Source organism: Macrosteles quadrilineatus, unplaced genomic scaffold (genome assembly GCF_028750875.1).
Source record: "Macrosteles quadrilineatus isolate MER2022 unplaced genomic scaffold, UCM_ALF_1.0 Scaffold_1__1_contigs__length_201487025, whole genome shotgun sequence".
Taxonomy (NCBI): Eukaryota; Metazoa; Arthropoda; class Insecta; order Hemiptera; family Cicadellidae; genus Macrosteles; species Macrosteles quadrilineatus.
Window position 1 is genome coordinate 155276524 of NW_026542594.1, and position 17169 is coordinate 155293692.

At 36.3% G+C, this 17169-nt stretch overlaps 1 protein-coding gene across 6 annotated transcripts in view; it reads left to right on the forward strand.

Moving 5' to 3' along the window:
* Positions 1 to 10209, forward strand: part of LOC128987921 (homeobox protein prospero) — a 67263-nt gene extending 57054 nt beyond the window's left edge. For 5 of the 6 annotated variants that reach the window (XM_054409027.1, XM_054409060.1, XM_054409018.1 and 2 more), the window contains exons 5-6: positions 6105 to 6264; positions 7478 to 10209. In XM_054409027.1, coding sequence (XP_054265002.1) covers positions 6105 to 6264; positions 7478 to 7657 — 340 coding nt within the window. In that variant the 3' untranslated portion in view covers positions 7658 to 10209. The remainder of the gene's footprint in view (positions 1 to 6104; positions 6265 to 7477) is intronic. The other variant, XM_054409036.1, reaches the window with a different exon arrangement.
* The last annotated feature ends 6960 nt before the right edge of the window (positions 10210 to 17169 follow it).

Consider the following 17169-nt stretch of genomic DNA (forward strand, 5'->3'; position numbering starts at 1 on the left):
AAGTTTTCAGTGTCATTACAATCTAAATGTGCATCAGGGTGCACTCGTCGTCGCCGCGGGGGTAACTACAAACAAAAAACTTTCACTGCGCCGCAGATCCGTTTAAACATGCATATATAGTTAAAGGTTTCCATAGAGACGGAACTGCGGGACTGGCGAACCTCGAAAAGTTAAATGAAAAATGTCGTATCGAGTGGGGGCAAACTGCATCCCAAAGCGCTCGGTACATCCTTTGTACGGCGACGACATGTCGTCCCGCGGCGGTAGCTGCGACAACGCGCCTCTCCCCAGACATCGCTAATTAAAATAGTGCACAGATCTACTGACCAACGGACCACCGCGATATTGCAGCTGCGGGTATATCTGTTGTAAATTACTTTCATTTCGACTCTTTATTTGTACCGTGTACGACTGACATTCTACTCGTCTGTGAATAGTTGATGTGTAGGAAACGTAGTGTTGAGGACATCCCACTCCCACATAAACAGGTCTTACTTTATTACGTTTTTATAGTAGGAATATGTTTTAATTCGTTTTAATGACCAAACGTAATAACATAGTTTTCAATCAGCTCGAACGTATGTTTTGTTAGTATTGGAATCGATAGTACTAAGTAGTTAGCGGCTATACGCGGGTATCTGCAGAGGCTCAGGATCGATTCGTCATAAATCGCGCGTGATCAGGTTAAATAAGGAGCCAAGAATCGCAGCAGGTGTTGGTAAAGTGAGGTGAGAGAGTGAGGAACCCGCGCTCGCGTGCCGGATCACACGCACCGCTACTTCCGACCGACTTGGCCAACTTTTAATAGAATATCCGCCGTGTGTAACAGTGATGGCTTCTATTAGCACGCCTGACGCCTCTCACTTCGAGCCCCCATCGAGTCGGCATAAAACACATAAGTAATTTGGTATATGTTTCATCTTAGTAAAATAATATCCAACATCGTGCCATGTATCCCATCGATGTGGGGAAGTCTTCGAAAAAGTTCAGTTATTAATTTCGAATCTTTTATGAGTAACACAGTAAACCATCTTTCATCGGTAATCGTATGTGCAAAGAAATTATTAAAATATTCAAATTTAACACAAAAAAGCCATTTCCATTAAGGAACATTAATCAGATCAATGGCATTCATGTTATAACTCTAGAACACACAATACATTTCAATAACGTAATAAAATGGTCGACGTAATATAACAATTTGAGGAAACTGAAAAATTATAAGCGGCTGCACTTTAAAAGGCAAACAGGCTTTATTATTATGCAGAACGAGTAGATGCACCGGGACATAAGGCATTGCAAAAGGGCAACAAGCCAACGGGAGAGGCAGAGAGATGGAGAGATACAGTACAAGCTTGCAGTAGAGAGAGAGAGAGAGAGAGAGATGAAGTGATGACAGATTTGACACGGCCTCTAATTAGGACGAAGACCGAAATAATTAAGTAATTTTTAATGAAGCATCTGCACGGTAAACGAACCTACGTCGACTATAATCGATAAGATTTTGCTCTCTTTGCAGGTTAATGTGCATACAGGTTACAGTTTCATTTTAGTTTGACGCGTGGTTTGTTCTCTGCAATCAAAATACGACAAATAGATGGTCAAATATGGACAGAATGTTCCATCGTTGACGTTAATCCACAATTTTAAAAGGCAAAACCCTCTTAATTGGAAATATAACGGTAACGGTTCGGAATAAAAGATTCTCAACAAAATAGTCTATGTGACACGATTCTATGTGGGTTAAGGGGGTTAAGTTAATAAATATATTTATATCCTTCGTTTGCATTGGTTTTACAATGTCAAAGTGGGTAGTAGGTTAATAAGTCCCCTTTATCCGGTATGGTAATTCATGCGAGGCTTGTTTTATTGCTTGCTTGAACGTTTTCCTCACAAACCAGAAACCATTTCCATTGTATGCAGAAATACCCAATTTTGGCTCCAAACGTACAAATTCTTTATGAAGGTCCCGCAATTAACAAAAAAAATTTACAAGACGATACAGTAATATGATTGGTTTTTTGCTGTAACAAAATAGTTAGCGCAACCGACTCTGTGGAACCACTTTAATTCCCGAGGTAAAATGGATGCTATCCGGTTAATAATCTCGGGTTTGATAATCAAAGCGTGGTTCAACATCGACCAACAAAATAGTTAAACCGTTTTGTCGCACCGAGTGCAGCTCAGGTTTGAGTAAGGCCTGTTTGTTTTGCGTTTTATCTGTTTGACCGGTCGCAATTAAATGAGCCTTTGACCACGTTGTCGATTGATACGGAGCATCAAATCATCCGCCCGGCTTCACATCCGTACGAGTCCTCTTCATTTGTAAATGCAGCTGCATTCGAGCGTCATCCCGTGTTTTTGGCCAACGTTGCATTTCTCTGAGCCACCGATGGTCGGTTTCAGCTTCTAAGCTCGGCTTGGACCCTTCAATTATAACTTTATCTTCACGAGCTTCCACGGTCGTTTAGCTTTTTACATTGAAGTAGCATTTGAATTGCAATAGTGACACATACATCTAACAAAATCATACTGTTGAAGTGCGTTGATTGGCGTTCATTTAAATTGCCAGTTCAGCAATTATTTTTGTTCATAACATTCTACGATTTCTTCGCACTTGGACATTCTTTTCAGAGCAATTTTCTATGCATGTTTTCTTAAAATGCATATTGTTGTTTGCGGATGTGTAAGTTATAGAACGCTCGATGAATAAGACGGTCAGCTGTGTGAGTGAGAGTCTGCAGAGAAATCGGTGACAAGTACAGGCCAGCGCCAGCATGTGCGGGGTGCAACTAGGGCACAAGACGTGTCCCCGACTCCCCGCAGGTGATACGGACCCGCATAGGCAAACTAGGGGTCCGCACACTAGGGTTATTGGCAACTCCAAGAAGTGACATTCATCTTGGCACAAATAAAGTTACTTAATTTCATATTGAACTCCAATTAGTTCAGGATAAACCGAAACGGCGTTGTCATATTGTTTTTATAGAGTAATTTAACATTTTGTCTGTCGAAACCACCTAAGTGTTTCTTTTGTGTAATCTTTCGTCAGAGGAACACTTGTTATCACAAACATTCTACAGAACTTGACACCACAGACACTCGAATAAACAATAACTAGAGAACAATGAATAGAAATTGAAGATCATTCATACAATCAGACGTTTGACTTTACTGTTACAACGCATCTTATTTTTCCAAGATTCAAATTCATTTAAATATCTTCATTCATCGCCGACAACTGTGAGCAATTTTGTACGTTGATCAGCACGATTTCCTCGTACGTTGTCCTTTATAGAGTATTAGTGACAATATTCCGATTAGCATGATTTATTTTATCAGAATTTTTGTAATTTTATTCCATAGTAGCATTCAAAATCAATCCATATTGGCAGCAAAAAGAGATTGAATTATAAGCCGAAATGTCCATAGAATTCTTTATCCCGAGCTTGAGAGGGCAAATCGTGTCATTACAAGCTTTCACGTGGCTTAAGATTTACAAAAGAGCATCTCGGAACGACAATCTTGTGTCGGGTGAAGTGGTGAGCTAATCACGATTCACGAACGACATCGATGAGCTAATTATCAGTGGAGGTGAGCTGGCGAGGTGTGCCAGGCGTCATCGAGGACTCTTGAACAGCTGTAAGTCGCTCAGTCGCTGAATGCTCGACGTTGATTGGCCCGCACCTCCTCGAACACACGAGGGTGCATCCTATTCAACATTTTGTTTACACTTGATTTTAATAAGATAGTGAGCTTTATTGGCTGCCAGTATCGCGATAATTAGCTCGCACTCGTTAAAAGAGCAAAAGAGCGAACAGAGTGTCGCACTAGATACTAGGCCTCGATAGTTCAATAGGCTCCATAGTGTGCGGAAGATCGGAATAGCACGGCGAACAATGAGCCGGGTTTGCTGAATGTGTTGATTTAATTACAATCGCCTCGTTCGGTTATTAGTTGTCAATATGATAGTGTTACCGGAGCTCTCGACAATCCCCGCTGATGAAACGATGACAAGTGGGAGGTTAAGTCGATCTGCTTGAATACTAAGTTATTTTAATTCACATCGGACAATGAATTAAATAACGATTTACTGTCAGTGAATATACTTTAAAAATATTATATTTCTATTTAATTGTTTGTAATTAAAATGCTGATAAACTCATTCATCTTAAAATAGATCTCACTTAAGGAGATAATGATTATGAGTACACTAATCATAATCTTAAGTCTGTTATATTTTCCCCGGGTTTTCGCAGAAAACGGGGCACTTAGTAGATCCGCAGGTTATGTAATTAAATCATTACAGTCTACCCCAATATATTCAATTAACTAGATCGCCCAACTCGTGGCTCGAGAGCCGATGCAGTGTTGGGGTTGAAGGAGCGAACCAGCGATTACCCTTTCATCGGAGGCGTTGGAAAACAATGTGTCAATGGCAATAGGAGTGTAGTGGAGCGAACCCGAACCAAGAACTACCTAATGGCGAATGACGTCACACGTCAGCGACGATTGGCTGGCCTCGTTATAAATCCGACTGCCATTTTTGTCTTATCCCCGAGGTGTGAACAAAATCTAATCGAGAGCTTGTTTATATTAAATCCTCCACTCGAATAATTCGACGCTCGCAAAATAAGTTAGCGACCTTTCAATACACGATTGAAAATAGGGTTTATTAGTAGAGTTCTTTGAGCTCGATACCGATTTGAATCGGAAATCAAGCGCGTTTTATAAATATGAATGCGCACTCGATAAAAACACTTGGAGGGTCTTTCTTCGTCTATTCACATCGAACGTTGGAACGGTAACGTCTCGTTTTGTGGATTTTTCGAACCGAAACTCGTCAGTGAGAAAAGGGTATTCATTAGGATCGGGTAAAATAATTAGATTATGTTTTCCCATTATGGGAAGGGTAATTTTTATGGGTTCATAAAATATGTTTTTATTACAAAATAAAATGTTTTGTTCGAGTTTACTTTTTTACTATATTGCGGTATCCATTAACCTACTTTGAAAATCTCTTTTCAATGGGATTATCCTCAAAGGAAATAGCTCGGTAATTTTAGCGATCTTCACGTAAATTATGACGAACATCTTTTTAACTAAAACGCGTGGAAGCGGAAAAATAAGTTTAGAAATTTGTATTAAAATGGCGACACTTTGCTTCCGTGCATAATAAGTTTTAATTACGAGTAAACTCGGAGGTGTCAATGGGACGCTAACCGACATCGGTTACCTAAACTGGCAACTGCCACTACACTACAACAATAAGTATTCAACCCCGCACTGCCAGTCTAAATCTGAAAGCTTCCTTTTCTCACATTTGCCAGCTCCGACTTGTTTTGTTTCTGCGCTCGACAGCCCCGCGCTTTTTACACAATGTTCGACACGTCTTTCCTGTGATGTAATGCGTTTAGCGTTCCTATTCTGACGAGTCTTTCACTATATACTTTTGTCTTTACCTTTTCCTTAGCGATCCGTGTAATTTGAAAATGTTTATGAAAGGAACGTTCATTCGGTTGTTTGACGCGAGCAGAAGTCTCCTCGGAGTTTGCTACTGTGTCAACTTCGTCTCGATGACTGCGCTTATTTACTCCTTTTGTGAAGCTATTTTAACCTTTTCTGATGAGAAAGAGTTTTGTTCCCAAGCCTTACTTGGGACATTTGCAACTATTTGTTGAGTTTTTAACCATGCTGGGCAAGAAAGAAACTTTTGTGTTACAATATTAATAAATATCGAGATGTTCTATCGAGGTTTAAAGCATTGTTTAAAACACTGCTCGAAGAATGGTATTTTCGAAGCCCCTTCCATTGACACGATGCAACCCCAGCATCACTTCCCGGTGTATGTAGTGGGAGAGATTATGAAGGCTCTAACATTCTATTATATTATCTGGGGTTGCAAAAGCTTACCAGTATAATAATACTGAATTGTTTTTGGCAAAAAAATTGTACTCATATATTGTAAAAATAGATCAAAAACACTACATATTTCAAAGCTAAAATTTGAAAAGCTTGCACAAAAGCTTGTATGTAGCATTGACTGTTGAATAGTCATCGCTTACAGGTTGTCCATCATGTGTTAATGATGGTCCATGTTGCAGGGAGTTCTACTACATCCAGATGGAGAAGTACGCTCGCCAGGCGGTGAGTGAAGGAGTCAAGTCTGCTGAGGACCTGCATGTCAGTGGCGACTGTGAGATATACAGGGTCCTCAACTTGCACTATAACCGCAACAACCACATTGAGGTATGTGGCCCCCAGGTGCGCCACCTACTTTACACTAACTATCTATATCTGTATCTGTAAAGCTCATAATGTGCCAACAAAAAACATTTAGACAGGAAATCCACAAATAGTGTACATAAATATAGACTAAAAGAGTGGTCTGATTTTCATAAGCTTGGCATGTGGATTCTGGATGTACCTGAGTAATATAACTAAATTTGCTATGGGTGATACAAATAAATGTTTATTGTTGGCATAAATGAAAATTAAAGCTTGTACTAAAAACAAAATTGCATCTCCAATACTTTTGTAAACATAACAGTAGGAAACAAACTTTTAATTAATAAAAAAAAATAAACCATAATTTGGTGGATTAAAACATGCTTTTATAATGCTTAGAATTATTGCAGGAATATTAAGTGGTATTATTTTGGCTCAGGAAGAGAAAGTATGGTTTATTAGACTGTGTTGCTGTTTAATAACCAACAATACTACTGATTTATTTTTTTAGATCATTGGCTTTTTGTTTATTACTTGCAAAATAATATATGTCGATTCTCATAATTTATTAGTTTATATCACTATCACTTATATTCATGAAGTAAAATACAGTAGTTGTAGTTGTATGAATATGTTCCATATTCATAAGGAAATGAGAAGCAATCACTGTAAATAATACAATTTGTGGAAATCCTCTCACATTTAGTAAAACAAACAAGTAGAGAACAAAAGATCAAAAATGCCGAGTAGGTATGAATGTTGAGAAAATAGTATGGTCTTTTACTGCCATCTGTAAAAGGAAGTAGTAATAGCTAATTACTGCTCAGTTAGGTTTTCGTCACAAAGCCAAACATGATGTAACAGAGAAATTACATTTTGGCATAAAATGTGTAAGATATTAATTTACAAAGCTTTAATCTTGTTTGTAATTTATAGGAAAACTAATTGAATATTCCCTACTAGTAGCTAATGTATGTTTCTTGATCATTTAATTGGCATAGTTGTTCTGTTGATTCGTGCAATCAAAACTATTGTTGGAATCTGAATTTTCAGACACAGACAATGAAACAATGAATTAGTAATTGTGTTTAATGTATCTTTGGTAGATTTTGATTTTGGATTTTATGTGAAGAACAACAAAGTTTACAGGTATAGTTATGTGCACACTTCCATACTCCGTAAATGGAGAGCCAGATATATCAGTATTAGTTTCAATACCATATTAATGTGTGTGTTTGTGTGCTTGCAGGTTCCTCCAAACTTCAGGTACGTGGTGGAGCAAACTCTCAAGGAGTTCTTCAAAGCTATCCAGTCAGGAAAAGACACGGAACAGTCGTGGAAGAAATCCATCTACAAGATCATCTCCCGCATGGACGACCCCGTTCCGGAGTACTTCAAATCACCCAACTTCCTCGAGCAACTGGAATAGACACATTAGTTCTTAAAAAGAATTTTTACTTTCGAGTTCTCTTCATTCTCGATTCTTCGACAAGACAAAACGAAAACCTGTTACCAGCAGGATAAATCTGTAAGCTGTTTCGTGTAGTGCGTGAGTAAGACGTGTATATATGTGTTGTGAATATCCTGATCCCCTTGGTTGTTTGTACATAAGTTATATAGAGACTCGATGAGGCGCTGGTCTATCAAATAGACTCGTATAGTCGTGGAGCAGTGGCAGTGGCAGTGGCATAGCGCAGAGACGTTACCTTCGCAGTCACCACTTACATGCGCAGTCCACCAGCACCTACATTATTTATGTTGTATAAACTATTATTTTTTAAGACAAAGAAAATTATTATATAATTATATTATTTTCAAATTTTATATGACATTTGGAAAGTTATGGAATATATTGTTTTAATTTATGTCCTAACTTTGCCACTTTTTGGCAATTTAATTTTGGACCTGTTGAAAAGAAATCTATTTAATTTTAAGTTAAATTTAAAATTTATGTAGTTAAGCGAGTTTATTTGTTAAACAGAGTTTAGGAATAACTTCATCCTTTGTGTCGGTTGTGTTTTCAACTTTGTTTTCACCGAGGTTAACTCTGCGAGCTGGTTGAAAACCTGGCTCAAAGTGTGACCCTATTCCAAAAGTGTGACCTAGTCCTCGACAGAATAAAGACTGTTTAGAATTTGTTTGTTGACTGCAATAGATATTGACTGTTGTTGGTCAGTTGGTGAAGCCGCTTGTAAATCGTATCCGCCTGGTCTCTGACTTCTCGCCTCACGTTCACTTTGTATTACGCTATTAATATATAAATTATACCATAGAATCAAAATTGCCAAGTCGTATGTTCCTATTTATATATAGATAAATTTTTATAAATATGGCTTTAAAACTATTCTAGTATAAAGGTTTGTATAAAAAAGTTTATTTTGTGTATTTGGGATTGACAATAGCCTACATCAAAATGAACTCTGCGGGAAGTCAGAACCAACAAGTAACATTCCACAAACCAAAAAAAATTGTTTTGTTTATATTCTTTTCAATACTTTTTATAGTTTTATAATTATTTCATTATTATTTAGTTAGGAAGTTTCACTTTATTTTCACCATTTGCACTGCTTTTGTTCTGATTTCACGTGATCTCACACGATGCAAATGAATATATTATTTAATTATTTATTATAGTTTCTATTGTTATTTTAGTTTAATATCGAACCATCATCAATTTGTATCAGTGGAGTGGTGAGTTTTACTAGTCAAATACACGCATTTATTCGAAAACAGGCGTTCTTTGTGTGTTATCATTGTCTATTATTTCCAGTATTGTACAATGTGTTGTTATTAGCATAGGAACCCGACTCAAACCTCCCATCCCGGTTTGTGATACCTTTTACACCGCTGAGAAAGAAACAAAACTGAAGATGTTTTGATACCTGCAATCCACAAGATAATAATTCCATTTTTATGTAAAATTTACATATAGAAGTTCGATTAAAAGCTTTTCGATATTTTCACAGAGTAAAAAGAACACTGGTCGGTTTAGTGTCAAATTGTGAACATTTTGTACAGTGACGTTAGCGAATATAAAAATTATTGAATTTAATATTTAAATGACGCATATGTGTTTATATATAAGACAAAGTAATTTAATGATATATAATGATATACTAGGATGAAGTGTGTGTGCTTTGGTTCTGTGAGAGATAATGGCACGGGACCACTCATTGCCAGAACCAGAACCAGGGACTTCCTTCCCCAACAGCGAATACAGTTTACAGATGCTCCTTCCTACCTTCACTCTCCATGCTCACCCCACGCAATCATTGTTCAGGGTAGAATTAAACTCTTTCAATTTTAGAATGAGTAAATTCAGTTTTTGAGCTATGAAGATTACGAAAAACACTTGTCGTGGTCAATCTATCTTACCTAATCTTTAATTTTACCCTGAACACGTCAGATAGGTACCGTACCATCGTTATTTAACAGCAGGATTTCCCGACTGGTAACAATAGTGACAAGGAGTATTACAGGCCCACCACTTGAAAGACACTTTTGTACTGTAAAATATTACCAAAGTGACCTTTAAGTAAACAATAAGATGAGAACAGATCTAGGGCACTCCAAAGTCACTCAACAGATAGTATTCATCCACCCAGCTCTCTTTGGAATGACACATCATAAGAAAAAGATGCAAATTGAATAATGACGTTCATTGGGTAAATGAAAGCACTCTTTGACAATATTAAATAAACTCAGACATAACTTGTTTAACTTGATAACTTGTTTATTTTACTTGTGAAGGTTTAGACCAAAGGTCCAATCCACCACCTTCACAGGCTACAAAAACACAAATACAAACTCAGACATGAGATAGTTTGCGATAATATTGAAATAATCTTGTTTGCAAGAGTAAATGAGAACTTACAAAATTATTAGCAAAATCAGATCATGATGAGAATTTGTAAATCAAAGTACCGGTATTTTACATAAAAATATCAATAATATTTTGGTAAATAAATAAATTTATTTGTGTAGGAATCAAGAATAACAAATAAATGATTTTCTTTTTAAATTTTAATGTTAAATAAGCTCATTGGTTAATTAGCTGAAATCATCAAATTTCTTAAATAGGTAGTTTTTTTTATTATTTTCAGTCATATCAATGCAATAATGACTTATTATTTGTAAATCTACAACTCTGCAGAGAGATCTGAATACTAGAGATTGCATCCTTTCAGAATTGTTATTAAAATACTAAAATAAAATAGTAACATTCAAAATATTGCAAGCTGAGCCTTTTCACCATGTTCTACTATTGCAGATTGCATAAGAGCAAACACCTTTCTTACCGCTCATTGTATTCATCAGTAGAAAAAATTAATGTGAAACAATCATCTTCAAAATAATAGTGTTTGAAAATATCTGAAAGAATTTGATAACAATACATTTATTTAAGACTAACTAAATATTTTTGTTTATAAAATTTAAAGAAATATTTAGTGGCGTTATTTACCTATTAAGTTAATTAATTAGCCACTAGCAAGCAAACCCTCAAATGGAAAATACTATGCTGCTTTAAGGCTAACCAAGCAAAAAAAAAAAATAAATAAACCTAACTAAAACCTTTTTGAATAAAGCATATAAATTTAGTATCTTTAAAATGTGAATACAGTATGTGTTTTGGCATTGATTTCAGTTTTCTTATCTCTTTGTCAAAGACTTTTGAAAACAAATTGATGATCTTGAATCTTTGTGTTGTGGACTTTACATTCTAGACGTTTCTTAATGGTGCTCCTTTTAAGTGTCAAATCCACAACACAATCAACCAAGATTATTACTAGATGAGCTGGGGATGAATACATAACTCTAACTTGACAAGTCTACCGTTTTGCCTCTCAGATGCGAGGCAGCTCAAACGGAAAGGCTCACTCTCATATATACGTAACATTTATTGTATTGAAATACTTCTAGATACGGTTTTAGTTTCCATTCCAAGAAGCTACAAAGTGTCATGAATGGTTTTGTTCCTCTGCCATAACCTTAGTTTTATTGTTGATCATACCCTATGTAATTGTTGCCCCGTAGTATAACCGTTTCTTATTCTTAATGATTGTTGTATAGCAAATTGGGAGGGGTGTTAAGCCCTCTTTTCTTTTTCAAGATGGCATTGCTAAGATTGTAATGTTCGGTTAACGTCAAAATGGTTTTTGTTGTATTGTTAATTTGAAACTGTTCTTATTAGTTTCTGATAATAGAAATGGCGATGTTAATGTCTTCTGCTTTACTTTACAGATGATATTACAGACTTGAAATAACAATATTTGGTTTGTTTGCACACAACATTTTTTGGATTTCCCAACTACACAAAGGGTGCTGTTTTTATTTTTTCAATCCCATTTTAATGTCCTCTTTAATTTTCTCATCTCGACCTTCCCCGCCTTTCAGATTTTGTTAGACCTCAACTGTTTCCTGTTTTAATTTACAGATCTATGAGAAATCACATGTCTTTGGCACACTGTTTAGGACACTCCCTTGATCAAAAAGACAATTAAAAGGTCCCTGTTCACATAAGAGTACAAGCTTATTAAAAGAAGCACCTTCGCGCCTTATCTTATTAAAAGTATCGTTAAGCCAAAAGTGAAAATTGTGTGTAATTTTTAACCAGAATCTGCCTTAAATTCTATATTTTCTTATATATGACGAAAATGAAATTTTTAACTACTTAGTGTTAATGATTTTCTGTAGTCAAAAGTTCACGTGTTTTGGAATGATTATTTTATGTTGAATTATCAATGTTTTGATTTCCTAAGTGTACACCTTTCAGTTTTTAGCCATCCACATCGCAATGATATATATAACCGGTTATACAGCCTCTGATAGGGGCTGTATTAGTAATGTTAACATAGAGTAACAGCATTTTGTTCTGCATACTTCTAGTCCGTAACTAAGATAGTCAGTTCATTTTTGAGTGTTGACTATGTAGTATATGTAACCTTGTTGGTCCGTGTATGCGTTTTGGGTCCTCCTCAGGCCTACGTTATCTCGTTAAGGCACCTCATGCCCCTCGAGGCTTCACACCAGAAATACGGAGCCCTTTAACAAGGGTTTGTACAAAGCAACTAGCATAATAGATTTTATATTTTACAGATGATGATAGTATAAGTTACAGTGAACCATATGATAGGAGAGTTCGCTTTTGTTACAGGACATATAAGACTGTGTATTTGTAATATAATACGCGCGCACACACACAATAATAATTTATTTTTTTATCGCAACTCAATATAGATGTTATTGTTGGGTTCGTGGCTTACCCCTCAGCAAAGCTACACTACATACGTATTTCTGGTGTAGATGTACTTAGTTATTTCACTGAACATAATTCTTCCATTTTATTTTTGCCGTTGTAGCTTCGAGGGGCATACTCCCGAGTATAAGACTCTTTTATTGTTATGTTTTTCGAGTTGTTAAGTAATGCAAGGACGTTATGGCCCGAGTCTCACTTCTGCAGCCTGTTCTCAAACTTTGCAATAGCCTGTAAATTTGTTTATCTTTCTCGTTATAATGGACACATCTCACTACAGCACAGCAATAGTATGAAGGCAACTCAAAATCATAAATCTCACAGGATGTAAAAATTGTGATACGAAATCCAGTTTGATTTTTGAAATCCATTCATTCCAAAAATACACACAGGGGCCACTTCGTCCGATCTAAAGTGCCTTCAACACAAAAATTGATTTTTTTAGAAATGATACGGCCCTACATAGACCATTTGTTCATAACCAAAACAGGCTGAAGGATTGGGGCTTGGGTCAAAATTTGTTGTACGTTTGAGACCCATAACGCAGCAACCCCAGTTATTCATTAAGATTGTTATTCTGCCAATGGTTATTCTGTTTTCTGGTCATTACAAGGTTTTTATTGTTTCAGTTCTGTTCCGACTTGTTTTAATGATAATATTAAGAAGAATGTACTACATGTATTTAACACATACAGTTTGCTATGTCTTGCATGCATTATTGGTATATATTAGCCACATCTCTGGATTGTAGGAATACATGATTCTAAACAATCATACAAGTGCTCATATTCATTTTCCTGCCTTACCTTCATTCCAAAAACACAATTTACTGTAGAACCCCGACTAACCGAAACACGGGTAACCAAAACGGTTCCATAAGATAATACAGGTCTAAAATATAAGTAATATGCAATGTACAATGCTTTAGAAACTTCAGTTCTTTAGTTTAAAGTATTTTCCAATCCATTGTAACATTTCTGTAGCAGATATACAGGGTGGCCCCCCAAAAAACGTAGTCATCATTTCACGATTTTCACTTAAATTAATGACTATTTATTAGCTGTACAAAGTTATTCCATCTAAAAACTAAATGCTCTAAACGTTTTCACCATTGTTTATTACATATTCCATTCGTCTTTGCATAACCATTCTTGAACATTGTTGTTGAGTGACGTCCATTAAAACATAAGTTGAGTTAAAACAAACGTTTAGAGTACATTTTTATGGGCCATCCTGTAGAATAATACTGTATTACATAGACATTGTTTTAAATTCATTTTTCCAACTCACCGTGGTGGGCTATTTTTAGCATATGGCGGGTTATTGGAAAAATTGGTTATCCAAAACGGCTCTCCCCCTTTATTTCGGTTAACAGGGGACAGGGGTTCTACTATATATGCGGTGTGTACCATTCACAATTTATCAATTGATTTCTATCCAGTTAAATTAACTTATTTATTAAATTTCTTCATATAAAGACACCTAATGCCAGTTATAATGAATCCGAAGGGTTAGGAGCCAATCCCCCCTTGTCTGATGGTCTACTTGACTTTCCACTGTACATGATGCCAACAACCTCCATGAAAGGAAATTGCTTCTAAAAAGTAAAGTTTTAGATTGGTAAACGTAATAACATTTTTTTTACTGCCGTAAAACAATTTATTAGCTCTAAGTCATACAATACACAGTCAGAGACAGACATATTCAACATGATGACTTTTTTGGCATTGGCAATAAAATTGTTGAAATGTTTGAAACATCATTAATTACCAACGGAATTAAGGGCAAAATTAATACTTTCAAGCTATTAAAAAAAGTTCTTAGGTAAAACACAAGATCCATACATAGCCCCTGTGGCTAAACCATAATGGTTGCAAAATACTGTTTATTGATGTTTTTTGGTCAATCAATCAATTTAAGATGGGGGGGACACCACTATGTGTGTATTTTAGCCCAAATATGATTGTAGAATGAGTTGCGCGATCTTGCAGTCTTGTTAGTGACTAAGGCCGACATTTTACTTAGACCCAGCTGTTAATTATAGCCCATACAGGCAATGGCAACTAAGGGACCTACAGTTTATAGTGAAATTCGAACCACATAAATTTTGTCTTGTAATTAACGAATTGGTCTAATTATCAGGATAGTACTGCAAATAGTCGATCAAAATCAATTCACTTTGTTTACAACCAAACTTATGGGCATGGTTGGAAGTAGTTCTTAAGGTTACCATAGACTGCAGTACTTATTACTTCCAGATGTCTATACAAGTTGCTGGAGTCAATCTCGGGCAATGACATTACACAGCAGCTGTCGTTCTTTATTAATAATCCTCGATTGACAACTGCCACAACGCGGGCAGTGTCCTCATCTTTCGAGAGCCATGCATCATAGATACAGGGTGGAAAAAAGTCCCGGGACAGTTAGATATTTCAAAAAGTAATGCAGATAGAGCTTCAAAACTTGGTTCACCGTTACTGGGCAAAAATCATCTTAACACATTCAGTGATACACTACCTCCTCAGGAGGACTAAGAAGAAAATCATAAATATATGCTTAGGATATGCACATCAAAATTAAAGGACTTTACTAGTAGAATACAATGCCTCAAATGGACAACCAAGTAAAAAAAAGCCATTTAAAGATTTCTTGAATGAATGTGCCATGGGCACAAATTTGCGGCATTGTATTGTACCAATTTGATGTGCATATCAACCTGTCCCCTATGCATACATTTAAGATTTTCTTCGGACTTCAAGCAGGCACCCTCCTGAGGAGGTAGCTTATAATAGCATTGCAAATTCAATCCATCTTTTTGAATAGCTGCCATTTTGATTTGGTTGTCCGTTTGAGTTCGGGTTTGCAGCATTGTTATTTTACTGACAAAGACATTTAATTTGATGTGCTTATTAAAACCTATGCTTACATTTAACATTTTCTTCTGACTCCTAGCAGGCCGTCCCCCTTAAGAGGTAGTGCATCACTGAATAATGTGTCAATGTCAAAATGATTCCTAATGCCCAATAACTGCGTGCCTCCATGTAATCATCCTGCCCGTGCCTTGTGTCGCAAATGGAAAGCTATGTTGGTTAACAATTGACAAGTGTTTGATGTGCTTTGTGAACTTTCAACACACTTCTTCAGGAAAGAATAGTTCTTTTGTACAAATCTGAGAATGGTGTTCGTGCCGAAATGCGCATAATCCAGTAGCCTGGGATTAATTTGGAACATGTCCGCCTTAGTCCGTAAAAAGACTACAAGATCGTGCCACTCATCTCTATTCATATACTTAGCTTAAAATATCTACCTTTTTATGGTCGCAGTTTCAATTAAATGTATTAAAGTATTTAACAAGTCCGGAAACACCACAACACAACAAGAAATTATGTTTACCAAGATTTTTTTTATATCATGACAGGTTATTGTATATCAACCACATGATAAATAAATAATAAAAACAATTTTAAATCACACATGTTAAAAATGTTAGATGTTTAATAAACATCTAGGCCTATGAAACCTAAGCATGCTAGGTTTCAATGTGTGTTAGAATGTTACAAATGAAAACACTTAGATTTAGCATAGGCTATTGCAATATGGTAGGTATAGGTCCGGCCACTTGGACAAACCTCCTCCCTCGCGCAGGTCGCTATCTGTCCGGCCGACCTATAGTAATGAAATGTTCAGTTGGTAATGTGGAAGATTTAAGGTTAGGACAGGGGGCTAGATAGAGTACGCCCCCTGATTAGACCTGAGTAGACCCATCTTACCCTAGGATTTGGTAAAATCTTCTACCTAATTATTAATAACCAGGGCCCTTTGACTTCCCCAGCTCCATCATCATTACACGGATTAGCCGACTAAGGAGTACGGAGTATCTACACCAAGAAGAGGTTCCAAGGTACGGAACCAAGAGGAGACCTGAGCCTCCACAATTTGGGGCCATTGACATTCACTTCCAGAAAAAGTTCCACTCTTTGATATGTTTAAACCTTACTCAAATACTCAAGACCCAGAACAAATAAGATAATAGCATAGATAAAACTATGTTTTATCTATGATAATAGATATCCCAGCAGCAAACTTGCAGGCTAAGCAAATTTCTATTCGTCTCATTGGGTTTTTACAAAAATATTTCCGATTTATTCTGTATTTAGATAACATTAGATTTAACAAGTGTACTTATGATTGCTGTTACAGGGGAGGAAAAAAGTGTTTTTAAAATGAGATTTTAATAAAAGAATATATAATCTCTCTATTTGATGATCCCCATGATAAGACTTGTTATTGGGGCTCTGTTGTATATCTGTAAACAAGCGCAACCTACAACCTCAATATATTATTTGTTTTTTAAGGTCTATACCATGACTGAAGTGAAAATTGGGCATTTCAATGTTTTAAGGGTAAAAATTTTAAGAAACCCAACTAAAAAAAAATGTTTAAACATTCTGTTCCTATTACCTGATTTTGATAGTTTACAATCTTAATCAAGAGTATTTCTAGCCTTACACATGCATGCCAATGTTATCAAAATCGGACCAAAATAGCTAGAGTTATTGCATTAACGGATACTTATACAGTAGTGATGTGACGAGACGAGTATATTCCTGACTTGTTTGACTCGACTCGACTCGTTTCCTCAACTCGAGTCCAACTGGGACAGATGGCAGCCGGTTTTTCCGAGTGGA